The sequence below is a fragment of the Aplidium turbinatum genome, chromosome 4, assembly GCF_918807975.1.
Source record: "Aplidium turbinatum chromosome 4, kaAplTurb1.1, whole genome shotgun sequence".
NCBI classification, from domain to species: domain Eukaryota; kingdom Metazoa; phylum Chordata; class Ascidiacea; order Aplousobranchia; family Polyclinidae; genus Aplidium; species Aplidium turbinatum.
The window spans coordinates 42,573,180-42,590,304 of NC_137475.1; the positions used below are offsets into that span (position 1 = coordinate 42,573,180).

Here is a 17,125-nt window from a genome sequence, read left to right on the forward strand (position 1 = left end):
AGAGTTTGACGTTTATCGATAACATCTTTCACAGCTAATTTTAGTTGCTCGTCATTAAACAATCTTCTCATGTTCTTACTTTTTTTAAAAGTTGGCATTGTTGAGAAGTATTTATAAGGGCACACACAATAATTTATTGATATATCTGAACAAACAAAGTCAACAAATAAACAACAAGCAACATCGCCTTAGTCAGGGACCTATGGACCACTGCCCCATAGATCCGCACCCCATGGTGGACCATAGGTCCCCGGGCAGCCATTTCCAATTGTACACTCAGATTAGCACTAACGATCAGACTAGCAGCTATAACCTTGTTAGTACCTGTAAACAACTCAAATAAGCTTTCAGTATAACTACAAAAGCTTTCTGAAAATTCTTGTTGTGATTGCTAAACTTCAAAATATAATGACCTGTCTTTTTTTACTTTCATGCCCTAAAAAAACGTTTTAACGATGAAGAGGTAACTTTCGCTGCTGCTAGCCAAACTAACACGTGCTGACAAGAAAGAGAGACATCTCGGTTCCACAACATAAATAGCGCAACAAAACGGAGACTAGATGGCGAAATATTGCAATGGTTCCATAGGTCCCCTGGGTCCATAGGTCCCCTATCTCCCCTATAGACCTACATCGTTTCGAAGGCGTTTGTAAAAACAAATTGCGGTACGCTTTCAACAGAGGCATTTCCAACAAACTGAGGTTTATGGCGATTCAATAAAAGACGAGGAATTGGCAAGACCAGACACAGGAAGGAATTGGGATCCATCAAACCTTACCTTTGTAATCAATTTCTCATCGTGGCAGGTCGCGGGGGAGACATCGGCGTTTGCTATGTTTGGAAAAGTGGGACATTGTTTGAAATCCTTCATTGAACAAACGGTTCCTGTACAAACAGACCTTCAAAAATGCTGACTAAACTTTTATATTCAAAGTAAATGCACAGGCAAGGTTCAAATAACACCAAATTATCATGCTGCAGATTGCGATCCGTCGGAACGGTAACTGGGCTTCTCTCCAACAAGCCCAACTTGACTGCAGGTGTGGTTGTTCTCTAATAATCTAATTTGCCTACTCCATTATTTCTGTAAACTTTTATAGCCTAGTCTTCCCAAGCGTGAGAACCGTGAGAACTCGGTGTAGGAAGCAGATCCAGGAAGCTTATATGCTGCTATTATTCCAGCAAAATATACAGTTTTACTTGGATTGCTGAAGCGTTTATCCAGCGCTTTAAGATAGGATATGAGTTGAGGTAATGTTTTTAAGGAAGTTATAACCAAATCTATATTAACAAAAGTGTCAGATACGGAGCCGAGTTGTAAGCATCTGTAGTTTTCGGTTCGACTCCCACCAAAACACTGGCTGTGTTACCTCAATGACATACAGGAACAAGGATACGAAATTGCCTTCATTTTCATTTACATCATTTCATTTGCAATTTGCATTTGCCTTCAATTAGGATAATAGTTTACCTTCCAGCCCACTTAAATCAAGTCTCAGGCACCAGTTAAACCCAGAACACGACAAAACCTCAAGCGAGAAATAAAAGTCCGTTTGCAGTTATTTATTTTGTCTGATGCTGTTTAAGAAAAAGCAAAAAGAGTAGTGGAAAACCGTGACGTGTAGAAGAAATTAACAGCCAGCCTTCGACTCGGAGACGGCACATGATGATAATGATGCTGCTTTTACCGACAATGTATGTTTTGCAAAAGTCATAGGACAACGCATATCTGTGATGGATGTGGTGACATATAAAAACACACGTTATTTCATAATCTTACCCCTGGCATAGTAATGCATGGCAACCCATTGTGAAGTTTTGTAGTAATCAGTTTCTATGACGACTTGTAACAAACTATCGCTTCTATTGACGTCATGAGTGAAGAGATCCATTATCGGGCCGGTATCAAGGTAGGCATCTGAAATGGGAAGTTCTACTCGTTCGCCCATTCAATTCGTTGATTGAATGGTCAACAACACACAGCACGCTCTTCGTAAAAAAACAACTTCTTTACAACAACATGGGTTTATCAACACTGCCACAAACTATACCAGAAGTTACAGAAAACGAATTGCTATCATTGAACACATCACAGCGAAATCCGTCATTTCTACATTGATTCAACAAAACAGGGTAATATTAGTTCACTTGGAAGAACGGATCTTACCTCTATTTCTGATGTGTAAGCTGTAATCATTAATTCCAGGCACAGTGCCACAATCCCATTCTTGAAATGGCACAAAGTTATAGCAACCGGCCAGAGATACCTGAACGACATCCCGTGATCATGACGTCATCATTACGTTAAACATAGCCGGCCATTTTGTTTGCAGTCAGCATCAAATCATGACAAAAAGGAGTAAGAGCTAACAAAAATATTCATTAGGATTTTAAAAAATGCGAACGTTTTCGGCTATGCATCTAGCACTTGTCAAGCGCCTAAACAACTGCTTTACATTGCATTAAAATAAGAAATACTAGAGAATGGATGCGGTGACGGAAGAGACCATTTTTGTTTTCATTGTATCTTAATGAATGCCACGTAATTGCTTGGTTGTTTGTTTACGGTTTACCAAAGCGACCACTGCGCGAAAATAGCAATCCAAATTCGTCAATATCAACAAGACTACATAAAAACGATTCGGAGACATGTCTTTTGAAATTAATCACATTACTCGCTATAGTTGGCATCGGATATGCTTAGCTTGTTATGATGAAAAGGTTTTTTGGAAAATAACAAAAAAATGTAGAATTCTATTTTTAGGCGAAAATTTTGACATTCATTTTATATCTAGCCACAAAAATGTCACATTTTTGTATGAGCAGGATTGAAAATTGAAATTCAGTTGTTTCTTACGTTATTCCATCGGCCGAGGCTTCCTGTGAGACACTTTCCGGACTTCGGATGATGAAGATGATGTCCATCTTTCCTCCATTTGAAGAGCTGGGAGCCATCGTGCACTTCCGCGGGAGTGCATGGTGCCTTGATCAGCGGCTTTGTAGAATCTTCAGGCACAGCGAGGCACACGTCACGCTGGTTCCTGCTTTCTTTGGCAATAATGCGGAACTGCGCGTCTCCTGCGGACGTCAGAATGTCAGTGCACAACGATCAGAAGAGCGTCGGTTCGACACCGCTCAAGGGCACTGCAGCTATGTTGGTTGCTGTTTTTGTTTGTCGTCGTATCCAGGCTTACTCCTGGTGATTGAAGATTTAGATTAAGTGGAGGGGAAAACAAGAAAGCCAATCTTCGTGACCACCTTCAAGCATGCCTTTTAGTGTCTTACCAACGACACAGTCGCATGCTCTTGAGGGGTGTCGAACCGGCGCCCTTTTGAACATCGTTCCAGGGCTCTCACCAATCGGCAATGCACAGCACTGCTCGGCAATTGTCGGCTGCATTGGCGAGCTACCTATGTTACTGAAAGGATACTTAGTGCCATGCTTGAAGATGATAATAACTGATAATTGTGGCACCGAAGTCACGAAATTGTGTTGCCCACTATACATTGAACTAACTACTGTACGAGAAAGTGCAAAGAAATTGAGTCGTTCTTTAAGAGACAACTCACTGACTTCAACACCATTCGTCATAGCACATGACTAGGAAACTCTGTTCCGAAAGCTAGTTCAATTCACTATTACCACAGCGAACTTGCAGGATCAGGCTAAAACAGGTCGTTAAAATCTACATTGTGAAGTAAGCAACGATCATGCTACTAAAAGCGAAACTCAATCTATTAATATTAATAGTTATGACAAATAAGGACATAACTTCACAAATAAGAGTGTCATAAAGTAGCCTAAAATTTAAGGTACCCGGACACTTTGCCTAAAGACATTTTGTCGAAACCAATTTTGCCGAAACTGATTTTGCCGAAACGACTAAATGCCAATTGGACAAACTGCCAAAATTATACAAATGTATTATATGTATTATCATAACCTAACAACACATAAATGTCATTCACAAACAGATTTCACACACAAATTATGTGCGACAGCGCGTAAGTATCCGACAGAAGTGTTATATGTATCGATATTCTCCACAATGTGTTGTAGTCTATCGTTCACAACCTTATATTTTTTATTTGGTGGCGCCAATTGAACGCCAGCTGATCAAAGGCACTGCTTTGCATAGTAACTAGACTTTGTGTCACTTCAAAGTATTTTTTCCAAATTGTTTCGGCAATTTGTCCATTCGGCAAAATGTCCGCGCACGAAATTTAGTAGCTCACAAAAAAGTATAAGTAAAAAGCAAAGGAAAAGTCAGAATGCAAAGTAAACTTACTTAAACACTTTGGCAAGACTTCGCTCCATCTGCCACCTATCCCGCAAGTGATTTCACCCGTGGTTGACCCGACCAGGATGTAGCCAGGATGGCAAGTGAACTTACATACGTTCGATCTGCATGGCGTAGGGGAGACCTCACCATTCAACAAACCAAACAAAGCCGGGCATATAGCTGTACGAGAAAAGCATCACATAATAATAATAATAATGTTATAGTTTCACTTATACTTGCATTACAACTGGGCTCATTTTATTTTGGATCTCACTTAACATTCAGACAGGGACCGGATTCAAATTGACGACACTGGAGAGTAAGCTCAAAATCGCCACTGTTGAAAACAAACAACACATGTTGATGTGTAATCTGCTGCAAGCGGAAATGGTGATTGATGATGATCACATTCAAGATGTCACCATATTGTTAACCGACTTATCCTCACAGCGCTATGCATGAAAGAACACAGTCGATACCGTTGTTAAAGTCCACGGTGTGACTCGACCTGGAATCGATTTGAGATCTACTAGCTCTGGAGCCGAAGGCGAAACCATTCGGCCACGAGCTGGTGAAAACATCACATCAAAAAATACTGGGATCGTGTATCGTTTTAACCAAGATAGCAAATCAACCTTTTTGTACATTTATTTAACGTCTACAGAGGTTGAACCAATATGAAAATAATAGAATTGATTAGCTGACTGAGAATGGCTAAGTGCCCGCGCCTCAACACAAACCAATAGTGCAAAAAACAAGTCACATTGCATCGTTTTAACAACGTCTTGTGATGTTGAAAGTGCAAGAATAGCAACTTTTTCTAGCTGCATGGAATATGACCTTTCAAAAACAGGATTTTAAGAAGCATGCGAGGGTTCGCTATAGTGATACCACGTGTACAGTATTATAAACAAAAAAAAATAGTAATAATTTGTGTACCAACATAATATATTGTCAACAGTGTGTACAATTTGTGCAAAAATTGCGATATCACGTTGCATCATAATATCATAATGCAAATTTTCGTCAGAAACGGACAACACAAGCAGGTGTATTGAAAAACAAATCGGGAATTAAAAAAGGAGGTGGTGGTCCTTCAAGGTAAAGACTTCATCTGGATTTTTAAAGTTGGAGGGAGGGGCAATGGCGGAGTCAGTAGCAGGACAAAAATCTCTCCTTGCTGAAAACCCATCGTAAAATATTTATAGTTTTTAGCTATTTAGCATCCAAGAAATAGGAAAGACATACGCAAGCACTGCAGGTTAATTGGGGTCCAGGTTTGGTGGGCTAAGCATGTAAGAGTTCCGTTCCCATTCAAATCGAATCCTTGCGCGCACACGACTTTACAAACGGCGCCGACCGGAGAAGGATCAAATATGCAATCCACGTCAGGTATGTACGCGTTCTTTGGGAGGTTCTCCAAAGCATCACAGTAGCCTGAGGAAGAGAAGTGCAATGAAACGTTTTCTACACTTTGGGGCGGCAGTATTGACCACATAAACCAAGCAAACACGTCTCGAAACTAGGTTTCGTTGAGACGCAAAAGTTCGTTTATTCTCGAAGTAAAGTTCTTGCAAAAAATATTTCTGCAAAATAAGATTCCATTCAATGGCTTCAGGTAGCGACATTGTTTCGTCATAACTTGGAGAGTTATAAAAATGAGCTGCAAGACAGCAGAAGCAACGTTTTCTTAACTCCCTCCCCACATTAGATGAGGATTTGATGTAGACTCTTCCCAAAAAGGATTGAGGGAGCAAGTAAAGTCCTCTTTTTAGAAAGAAATCTTTCCCCTTAATTTGAAGTTTTTACATTGGGTTCAAATTAGAAAGTCACACAAAACAAATGTGAGAACAACAAATAGCCCGAGGATTATCAACTTTATTGGTAAACATTTTTTCTTCGTTCGCCCGAAGGCTCTGTCTTTTACCGCCCCTGAGATAGTGGCGTGACAGGCTCAGAGCAGCCATTATGTTGTTTGGTTATCCGGTTTGCTCAAAGAACGCACACGATCAAGCGTACGATAGACGGTTTGTTCGGACTTGCTAGGCTCAAACCAAAATTTTAATTCTGAAGCTGGTGTTCAGAAAGTACAAAAAAGCAGCGGTACAATAATAGTTAACATTGAACTAGCGGTAATTCTCTCATTCACACCACCTGCTGTTCAACCAACCAGAGCTCAGAAAACAAGCCATTTTGTGCGTTTTAAAAAAAAACTGATTATATAAGAGAAAAACGAATTAAATATTCGTCTGAGGCCGTTGATGCCTGGTTTAAGGAAGGAAATTAAAGAAGCAGAGTTTCGAAACCAACTACATCCTTACCGTCACACTTGGGTGGAGGATTCGACCATATCCCGTTCCCCATACAAGTCGTGTAGGACTCTCCTTCTACCACTATCCTATCGTTGTCGCACACGTAGTTGCACTGTGCCCCCGCCGCTATGTCGGGCGACTTGCACTCGAATGCTGGTTCAACTTTCCCCCCGTCGATGTCGATCAGGGGAGGACACACAGCTGGAAATGTGATTGAGAATTTTATGTTTAATCAAAAGTAAAATTGAATGTGGAGTAGGGTGGGTCGAAATTTGGACTTTTTCTCCGATTTCATTGCTACAAACTTTTTTTCTTGCGAATAGCCATAAAACGACATTCCTGAAAGTTTGAGCTTGATCGGACACCGTCTTCATTTCTAAAAATCGCGATTAATAAAGGTACCTGAAGCGATTTTTTCGAGGCTTGAAAATGCATTGTTTTTAATAGGAAGTTGTTTTCACGAGATTTGAAAACGTCATAACTTACTTAATTCTTATTGTAGAAAGATGATCTATGCGTCAACACATTCAATATAATTAGGAGAATTCAATTCATTGTGTACTGACTCTGAAAAATGATGACGTCATCAATGACGTCATTAAACAGTAATTTGCAAATAGCGATAAAACTGATAATCCTACATGCTTCATCTCTAAGTTATTTGATAATGAATTGATGTACTTTCCAAACATAAGCATCATGCTGGTACTTGATGCCGTAATTGATGACGTCACGTACATTATTAAGATGAAACTGTTAAGATAACATCAAAAACAGGTGGCAAGATTTTTGTTCGCGTAGAACACTACAGTGTTGTTTAGAAACCTGGAAATCAGTAGTTAACTGCTGTCAGTCCAATATCAGGAACAGCTGAAGATATTACAAATGCTCTCATGGACTGTATCAAAGAATATAATATGGTGCATTGCGTCAAAGTAGTTGGGTGTGATTCCAGGAATGTAAACACTGGATTTAAATCAGGTGTGATAACTGGACTGGAACAACGCCTTGGTCATCGTGTGAGTTGGTTTATATGCATGTTGCACAGTTGCAGCCAATGAGTTACCCCTTCGACACGTCTTCGCTACATTAGATGGACCTACCAGTGGTGACATACCATTTAAAGGGCCAATAGGGAAGCTTCTAAGTAGAGTTGAATTTGAAGAAGTCAACCCTTTATTTGTGCCTGTGAAGATGGGGCCAGGAAATCGTTTGCTACCGGAGCACATAGTAAAAGATCTATCGACTGATCAAAGGTATCTGTACGAGATTACCAATGCCATTAGGAATAGCTATGTTTCATCTAAACTGATGTACGCAAAGCTTGGTCTGTTAAATCATTCGTGGTGGCTAACTTTCGCTTCACGTTGCTACAAACTGTACATCAGTGATCACAAATTGCCAAGTGACATTGCAGAAAACTTGAAAATAATTGTTGCACATGTATTCATTCAATATGCCCCATGTTGGTTCAATATAAAATGTGAATCATTGTACAAAGACGGACCAAACCATATCCTTAAATCATTGCAGTGCTGTTCACTTTTGCCTGATAAAATTCGAGACATTGCGTTGAAATATGTTAAAAAGAATGCCTATTTTGCACACCCGGAAAGGCAGTGTGGAACAAATCTTTGAAGAGCAATATTGTTATTTAAAATCAAGCGAATCAAAACTAATTGATAACGATCCATTATCTATCACAAACACGCAATATTTTCCAAAAGCCATCATATTGAAATGTAATTTAATAATGTATATGACGTCACCAATTACATCATCAAGTACCAGCATGATGTTTATGTTTTGAAAGTACATCAATTCATTATTATCAAATAACTTAGAGATGAAGCATGTAGGATTATCAGTTTTATCGCTATTTGCAAATTACTGTTTAATGACGTCATTAATGACGTCATCATTTTTCAGAGTCAGCACACAATGAATTGAATTTTCCTAATTGTATTAAATCTGTTGACGCATAGATCATCTTTTCACAATAAGATTTAAGTAAGTTATGACGTTTTCAAATCTCGTGAAAACAACTTCCTATTAAAAACAATGCATTTTCAAGCCTCGAAAAAATCGCTTCAGGTACCTTTATAAATCGCGATTTTTAGAAATGAAGACGATGTCCGATCAAGCTCAAACTTTCAGGAATGTCGTTTTATGACTATTCGCAAGAAAGAAAGTTTGTAGCAATGAAATCGGAGAAAAAGTCCAAATTTCGACCCACCCTAATGTGGAGGTAAAAGCCCAATGCAAACCCGACCGATGGCATTTGTACCTAGCTTTTACATGTAATAACGAAAAATTAATATTAGTCTTGCCACTTTTGATTACTACAACTTACACCACTAGTGTCATCTTTTAACTGAAAATAAAAATTGGGTTAAGCCAAAAAAGCCGCATGCCCTTGTGTTGTGGGTTCACCGCTTGTAATCATCTGTCCCCATCCTGCTCTTTTGGGTGCAGGAAATGGAGGCGAACTCGCAAATAGAAGAAAGATAATAAAAAAGAAAATTGTTAAAAAAATAAGAAAGAAAAGTAAAAATGGTAACCCACATTTGATTCGAGTCTTAAAACCAAGAAACGTCTCTCATTGGTGGAAACCGACGCCTGGCTTGGCTGGGTAAGCCGCCGTCGTAAACCTTAAAGTGGCAACTCACCTCCAGGCCTCCTTGAACACAAGCTTGAATGAGCCAGGGTCACAAGGTCAAAGGTCGAATAGTAGCTGTGGGAGTCGCTCCATCGCTGGATCACAATATCTTGCAGATTCTGAAAATACAATCAACAGAAGTTAAATATTGAAGATACCAATGATAAGAAATAGAGGAGTCGCTGCAGACAACTGGTCGACCATGGTGTTCTGGGATGGAAACCAGGCTTCTTTAAAGCAAAATACAGATAGAGAAAATGAGTGCAATCAAACCTGACAAAGATTCTGTTACCGTTGGTCCCAGTTACTTAAGCGGGAAGCATATTTTGGTTGTATCCAGGTTAATATCAGCTGGTTTAAAATTTACATGAAACGGGTGGATCGGCGTGTCCACTTTGGAGAACGTCATAATTTGTCTTAACAACAACACGGCCGCGTGCTCTATACAGGTGTCGAACTGACGTTCTTCGGTCATCGGCAAACGTGTTTATGAGCCGCGCAGCCAACACCACATAATGCTTTAATATTTCGTAACAAACGTACTCTGTAATAAGTGGTCGGTGCAAAATCAGTGCCTCTCAAGATGAGTTGGAACGCGTTGTGTATGGAGCAGTCCCAATGTTGGAGAACGTTATCGGTGTCGCAAGGCTGGGTTCGAAGCATCTCGCCCTCGCCAAGCGCTCGTATGTACATGCAGCGGCCGGTTCTCGCGTTCCTGTGACATAACAAAAAGGTCTTGCTGACGTGATAATGCGTTCACTGGTGTTGGTGATGTCATCAGTTGAACAATATCTTCATCAATTAATTATCTAAGTTGAAGACCACGGCTTCCAGCACGAAACTTTGAGACAGTGGTTCTCAACCTCGTGTCATGTTGGCACTACTGAAAGCAGCAACCATTTCTCGCACCCCTTTTAATATGGCTAAAAAGCAACAATAAACTATAATCCTGAATGTAGGTTAAAACCCCAGTAACCAAGTCCCACCTAACGCTATTTTGTAACTAACTATTAATAGTTCAGTATTCACGCACTCTCTAGGGGAATTTTTGCGCACCTCAGTTAAGAATCCTCACTATGACATCAACGTGTAATCGGTAAAACAGAATGATAATGTAAATAATAATAATGATAATAATAATTTGACAATGGCTCCCACAAACGTTAAGCCTTAATAGACGTTCAGAAAACCCTTCGTTTATGAATCCGAGATGTGTGCAAAGAGAATAGAAAATACTTACTGAATGTTGTATTTTCCTAGCCAATGCCAAGCGGCACTGCTTGCAAAGTCAGTTTGTTTGAGGCATTGTCTTTGCGGTCGCTGGACCACTGTTCGTTTCTTTTCGTTCTCAATCAGGCAAACCGCGTAATTGCCCAGCAGTTGTAGTATGTACATTGGCACACCGGTTTCTGAGAATAATTAAACAACGAATGAGCCTCGTAAGTTCAATAACAGCTGCATAAAGTTACGGCGCACCACAATATACCAATCATGATTAGCATGTTTTCACGTTATTACATCCACGATTGAGAGAGGTTTTATGTGCAATCATGTTAGAAACGGTTAATTTATTATTGTTGAATTAATTTTTATGTGGCTTGTAACAGTTTACTTTGGGAAAGAAGTTCAAAAGTATTTTACCCAGATGCCATTCTCTCAATATCTGACTGATAGAAAGTTAAGCCGCAGATTTCTAGCTTAGATGAAGCTGGGAAACTATACATACTAGTGTAAACAAGCAGTCGGTCCACTATACCAGGAAAGTAGTTGAATGGCAACAGTACGCATACCAAAGTAAAACATTCTTGAATAAGAAGGGAAAACTCACGGACGCAACGCGGGACTTCGGGCCTCCATCTCCCGTCGTTTCTACAAATGAACCGAGCGTTCTGAGAGGGCGCGTAATGGGCGTCGCATTCCACAGTACAGCTCGAACCCCACGTGGGTATCTCCTGGGCAACCATGTACCCCGGTATGTTCTTACCCCGCACGATGCACTTGAAAGACCCATGGCTGATGACTGGGATCTCACATACTCCTGATAAATGATGAGAACCATCTTGAAATGCTACGGCCACTGATGACACCAACACTGATTTGCTGTCTGGGTAGTAGCAGTGTTGGACTGTTGGTGTCAACACTGCTACTACCCAGACAGCAAATCAGTCGTTTTTTACATTGATTCAACGTCTGCAGACGTTGAATCAATGTAAAACGCGACTGATTTGTTGTCTGGGTAAGCATATTAGCAAACGTTGAAACAATATGGCCGAGGCAGCAATGGCCGAGTGGTTAGCGCGTTGCGCTCGCAATCGAGAGCCTGCATGTTCGACTCCAGCCACCCGCACTTGCTGTTGTTTCTCTGGGCAAGAAACTTTACGATAATTGCCTCTACCCAGTGATCGATTTCGAGTAATGGGTAGTACCAAATTTAAGTCATAAGTAAAGTATAGACAACCGGAAAAGACATTGCCGTCGGCTGCAGCGTGGGTCAGGTGTACGTCGGAAGGCGTACACCGATGCATAGCGCTCAAGTCCGCTTTCCCGCAATGCAGGATAAAGATAAACAAACAAACAAACAAACAATATTAAAAAAATACTAATTTGCTAACTCGCTATGTTTTTCGGTAAACGGAATCTTTTCAATCAAGTTTTCAATTCATATGCATTTTTTGCTTCCTGTATTCTAACAACATGATATCGTCCGCATTTTAGTTTGCTGCCTGAAATACTGACAGCGATATGCTGAAGATACCAAAACAACTTTCAACAACCCATTGCTGCCTTGTCCAACCAGAACAGAGAATAACCTTTGCTTGAGATATGGACACAATTTGCTATCTTCTTCGATCCCCTCAATTATACTTACGCCATCAAACCCTGCAATTCAAATAAATATAAAATAGATTTCGTTACGGTTGCATGTTGGGGGTGCATGGTCCCAGTCTCCAGTTTCCAAGCAAGTCAAAACTGAGTTCCCGCTCAGAAGGAACTCATCGACGCATGTGAAGGTACATGTCTCCCCAGTGCTGATGTGCTCGGTGAAGCATGACGTCACAGGCTCAGCAACGCCGTTGTAAAACGTCGGTATTGGATAGCATCGTCCTGGAAACGACATGGGATGGCAATTATAAGACGGGCGGGTTTGCAACAGAGATTATTAACAAGACAATGCAGTGCATGAAGGTGAAGCATCACAAATTTCATAAGCATCACAAATTTCATAATAATCACAAATTTTATAAAAATCACAAGCTTCATAAGCACCACAACCTTTATAAGCATTACAGGCTTCTTAAACATCACAGGCTTCATAAATATCACAGGCTTCAATAAGCATCACAAGCTTCATAAGCATCACAAGCTTCACAAGCTTCACAAGCATCACAAGCTTCATAAGCAACACAAGCTTTAAAAACATCACAAGCTTCATACAACCTTCATAAGCATCACAGGCTTCATAAGCATCACAAGCTTCATAAGCATCGCAGGCTTCATAAACAACACAGGCTTCATAAGCACCACAAGCTTCATAAGCATCACAGGCTTCATAAGCACCACAAGCTTCATAACCATTACAAGCTTCATAAATATCACAAGCTTCATAAGCATCACAAGCTTCATAAGCATCACAAGCTTCATAAGCATTGCAAGCTTCATAAGCATCACAAGCTTCATGAGCATCACAAGCTAACAAGCTTCATAAATATCACAGGCTTCATAAGCATCACAAGCTTCATAAGCATTGCAAGCTTCATAAGCATCACAAGCTTCATGAGCATCACAAGCTTCATAAGCATTGCAAGCTTTATAAGCATCACAAGCGTCATAAATATCACAGGCTTCATGAGCATCACAAGCTTCATAAGCATTGCAAGCTTCATACGCACCACAAGCTTCATGAGCATCACAAGCTTCATAAGCATTGCAAGCTTCATAAGCACCACAAGCTTCATGAGCATCACAAGCTTCATGAGCATCACAAGCTTCATAAGCATTGCAAGCTTCATAAGCACCACAAGCTTCATGAGCATCACAAGCTTCATGAGCATCACAAGCTTCATGAGCATCACAAGCTTCATAAACATCTAAAGCTTCATGAACACCACAACGGTGATGAACTGTTTTATTTGGATCGACAATGCACAAGATCAAAATAATTGACACAGCGAGAAGAACACAATAAACATAGCCAGGTCAGAGACTTTAAAGGACCGGCCTGCCACACCCCGCGGCGGCCGGGAGGCGAATTTTTTTTCCCACAAGATTTCTGTCTCATTGATTCTAGTCACTCTAAAAGTAAGATTTTCCGAAAGTGTTTTGAGAGATTGGTTGATTCAGATTGCAAAATAACTATTTACCAATGAAATTCTGCAATGATTATAAAATATAAGCTTTCCCTAATCCTACTTTTTTTGAAAAGCTCTTGTGCACCGCAAAAATTAATTTAAAGAAAAACAAAGGTTTGACTTCGACGGGCGTCGAACCCTCGTTCTCACGAACACTAGGCAGAGGATGAAACCACTGAACCAACCTTGCCAACGAAAAAAGGTTGCATTCACACGGTTTTCATACAAACTTTTACCAAAATATGTAAATGAGACAGAAAGTACGTGGGAAAAAAATTTCGCGGCGGGGAGCGGCGTGATTTTGGGGTGGCGATGCACCGGAGAGAGAGGTCCACCAGCTTAGGTCGCAGGGCCAGGCTGGAGAGTCTAGGTACCAGTGGAAAAGAGTGTGGATTGTAAATGCTTTAGAACAGTGATTCTCAACCTTTCTGTCTTGGCGAACCCCTTCAGGAGGTCTCAAGGACGCGGAGCTCAAACAAAAACTTTATCTGAAATTTTAGAACATCGCAGCTCAGAACAAATGTTTGATAAGTTTTGAAGTGACACACTCAAGAATTTCTTGAACTCGCAACGCACTTATGACGGTTGATGACATTGAAGAAGTTATGAGCTAGGCTACCTATATGACCATTGACCATATGTTGGCACACAGGATCAAAACTCAGCGGTCAATATGCTGATTTAATGTTTTTTGTGACCTTTACAAAGAATTTTTTTTGTAGCCAAAGCAATATTAAATAAGTAATCATGGCAAAACTATGAGTGCCAATAGAATGATGATCGTTTGCATCGCGAATTAAGCATTGATCTACAATCTGCTGTCTCAAAATAATCCATAAACAGATGAAACCAAGCAACCACACGGCATTTAACATAATATATTAAACTAAACATAAACTATCTATAAACTATCTACGAACATAAAGGCCGAAAACGTTCGTAGATAGTTTATGTTCAGTTTAATATATTATGTTAAATGCCGTGTGGTTGCTTGGTTTTATCTGTTTATGGTTGAAGAAAGTCACCTCTTAACTAAAATTGCAAAATAATCCAGTTGAACAAAAATAATAAAATATAACCTTATAAAAAAGATTTGACTCTTTTGCTTAAAGTGTTTTAGTTAAGAAACCAAACCTTTGTGCGACACCCTAGAAATGCCAAAAGACGAACCACGGCGTCGCGATGCACAATTTTAGAATCACTGTAAATACGAAACAACAAAACAATTTTTAAATTTTGTAATTAATTATCAACAATTATGCTGCAAACTCGGAAACTTTGATGGACCTCTTGAAAACGCTTCGCGGACCCCTGGATGAGAACCGCTGCTTTAGAAGCTCAACGGTGCAAAGAGGTAAGGACAAAGTTTAAGAGATGTTTTGTTAGTCTACTAGCAAGCATTGTTAGAATAAACTCATCGGTGAATACTAACGTTGACATATCGGAGATTCATACGACCAAAGCCCTTTTCCATCGCACGTCGTTGTCACTGAACCCTCCAACGCATATTTATCGAAACAGGAGAAGGTGCAGATGGCCCCATCCCCCATGGCCGCTGTCGTGCACACTCTGGGGGAGATTTCCCCACTAGGTGGAGATAATAACGCAGGACATTTTTCTGAAAACAAACCGCTATTAAACTCGATATTCAATACTTTCAAAGCTAACACCTTTCCGCACAACTTATCTACAAAATTATTGTCGCATTCACAAGCTGAAACCAGGTGGTTGAAGATTTAGGTGAAAAGTGCACCGGAAGGCGAGGAAGCCAATCTTCGTGTCCATCTTCAAGCATGCTGTTAAGTGTCTTGCCAAAGACACAGCCTCATGAAATTATCGCGGTAAATTCTAGGTTGGTCAGGCATACATGCACCACTTTACCTACCCGAATGGTTTGGAAAAGTGTAAGCTAATGAAAGTTTTTAAAGCGCTGTGTAATAAAAAATGGCCAAGCCAAGCTAAGTCTCAATTTAAAAAATATTTTTGTGATTGTAGTGATGACTTTTACTACAATTTCTTGATGATGCTTCAGCAAAATAATTCTAGAGGACAAATCTAAAATCATATTTCTTTCCATAAAGTTATTATAAACTTACTGATGCAAGTACCCAAGTCGTAGTTCCACTTGCCATCGTCTAAACACGTGACCCGGTAATTCCCCTTCAATACGTAATCAGACTCGCAGAAGATTTTACACTCAGTTCCGACTGGATTCCTGCAGTGAAAAGTAGGTAAGCTATCCCAGCAAGTAAAATCTGACTTTTTACATTGATTCAACATCTGCAGACGTCTCAATTCATAGAAAATATTTTGATAACTGCTATATTAACAACACAACGTGCCACAAAGAAAGTCCAAACCTAACCACAGGTAAAAAGGTAAAGGTGAGTCCCATACTTGAATCCAAGCATCGGGGGATGAGAAGATAAGGTTCTCATTATACTAAGCCATCGGCACTAACGAGGGGAGAGTGGCCAGTTCCTTTCTCTCGCCCGCCTTTTTCTTCAGCAACTACGCCCACCCAATATATTACACCCTGGGTAGAGGTGAGCGGTGTTTGTCAACAACCAGCTTGAGCCGGAAGTCGAACCAGGATTGCATGATTGGAAAGCGAGCGCCTTACCCGCTGCGCCATCCCACCGCCCTTAACCACAGGCTGACGGTAAAATCAGATCTACGTAAAAATTTCGCTCACGTAAAATCAACACAAACTTAAACGCACAATTTAGGTTTAAAGCGATGTACACCTCGAAATGCACTGCCGTACAAAACTAAGAGTAAAAACCCAACGTACTTTCCTACAAGGCAGGACGGAGGAACAACTGTGCTGCGGTTGGCGTTTTCGACAATCAGTTTCGGACAGAAGAGATCACAGGCGGGGATCTTCATTTCATAGCCGTGCCTGAAGATGTCGATGTCGAATTCTACGTCATTGACTGTGTCGGTGGAGATCCACAGACCTTCGATGCAGGTGAAGTTATACTCGCTGCCTCTGATCATGTGTCTCGGTGCACACACGTACTCGCAAGTCGTCCCAACTACTTGGTCTTTCTCGATACACGATTTTGGCTCCACCTGTCAAGGAAAGTAAGAATTACTTATATCAAGAAACTCTTCACACAATTAACCATTCACTTTATTTCACAAGCGTAGATACAAACGACTTGTTTTAGCCTGATGCTGCGAGTTCGCTGTGGTGGTAGCGGTTTATCAAGAGCTTTCAGAACACAGATTCCTAGTCATGTGCAACGACGAATGGAGTCAGAGTGTCGTTGTTTTATAAGGTTCCTTAAGTAGGAAAGTTTATCTTGACTGCGCCATAAACACACGAGATAATACCACAAGGTTAAACATTGACTTTAATTCCGTCACGAATTTGCGGGTTCGCTGTGGTGGTAGCGGTTTGTCACTAGCTTTCGAAGCACAATTCCCTAGGCATATGCAACGTGTCAATCCATTATTATATAATCATTTTATTGTAGTAACCCACATTAAAATGTATCTTGTAGGCCTACTAAAAAA

The 17,125-nt window shown here is 40.4% G+C and overlaps 1 protein-coding gene across 1 annotated transcript in view; it reads right to left on the reverse strand.

Annotated features, from left to right (window-relative positions):
- Positions 1-17,125, reverse strand: part of LOC145768593 (sushi, von Willebrand factor type A, EGF and pentraxin domain-containing protein 1-like) — a 57,954-nt gene that overhangs the window by 19,777 nt on the left and 21,052 nt on the right. The window contains exons 18-32 of the mRNA XM_082580122.1: positions 16,398-16,678; positions 15,700-15,818; positions 15,036-15,221; positions 12,171-12,359; positions 11,083-11,292; positions 10,495-10,663; positions 9,798-9,969; positions 9,265-9,373; positions 6,605-6,796; positions 5,532-5,720; positions 4,290-4,463; positions 2,858-3,078; positions 2,168-2,267; positions 1,781-1,918; positions 779-885 (exon numbers count right to left, since the gene is read on the reverse strand). Of these exons, the coding sequence (XP_082436248.1) occupies positions 779-885; positions 1,781-1,918; positions 2,168-2,267; positions 2,858-3,078; positions 4,290-4,463; positions 5,532-5,720; positions 6,605-6,796; positions 9,265-9,373; positions 9,798-9,969; positions 10,495-10,663; positions 11,083-11,292; positions 12,171-12,359; positions 15,036-15,221; positions 15,700-15,818; positions 16,398-16,678 (2,556 nt within the window). The remainder of the gene's footprint in view (positions 1-778; positions 886-1,780; positions 1,919-2,167; positions 2,268-2,857; positions 3,079-4,289; positions 4,464-5,531; positions 5,721-6,604; positions 6,797-9,264; positions 9,374-9,797; positions 9,970-10,494; positions 10,664-11,082; positions 11,293-12,170; positions 12,360-15,035; positions 15,222-15,699; positions 15,819-16,397; positions 16,679-17,125) is intronic.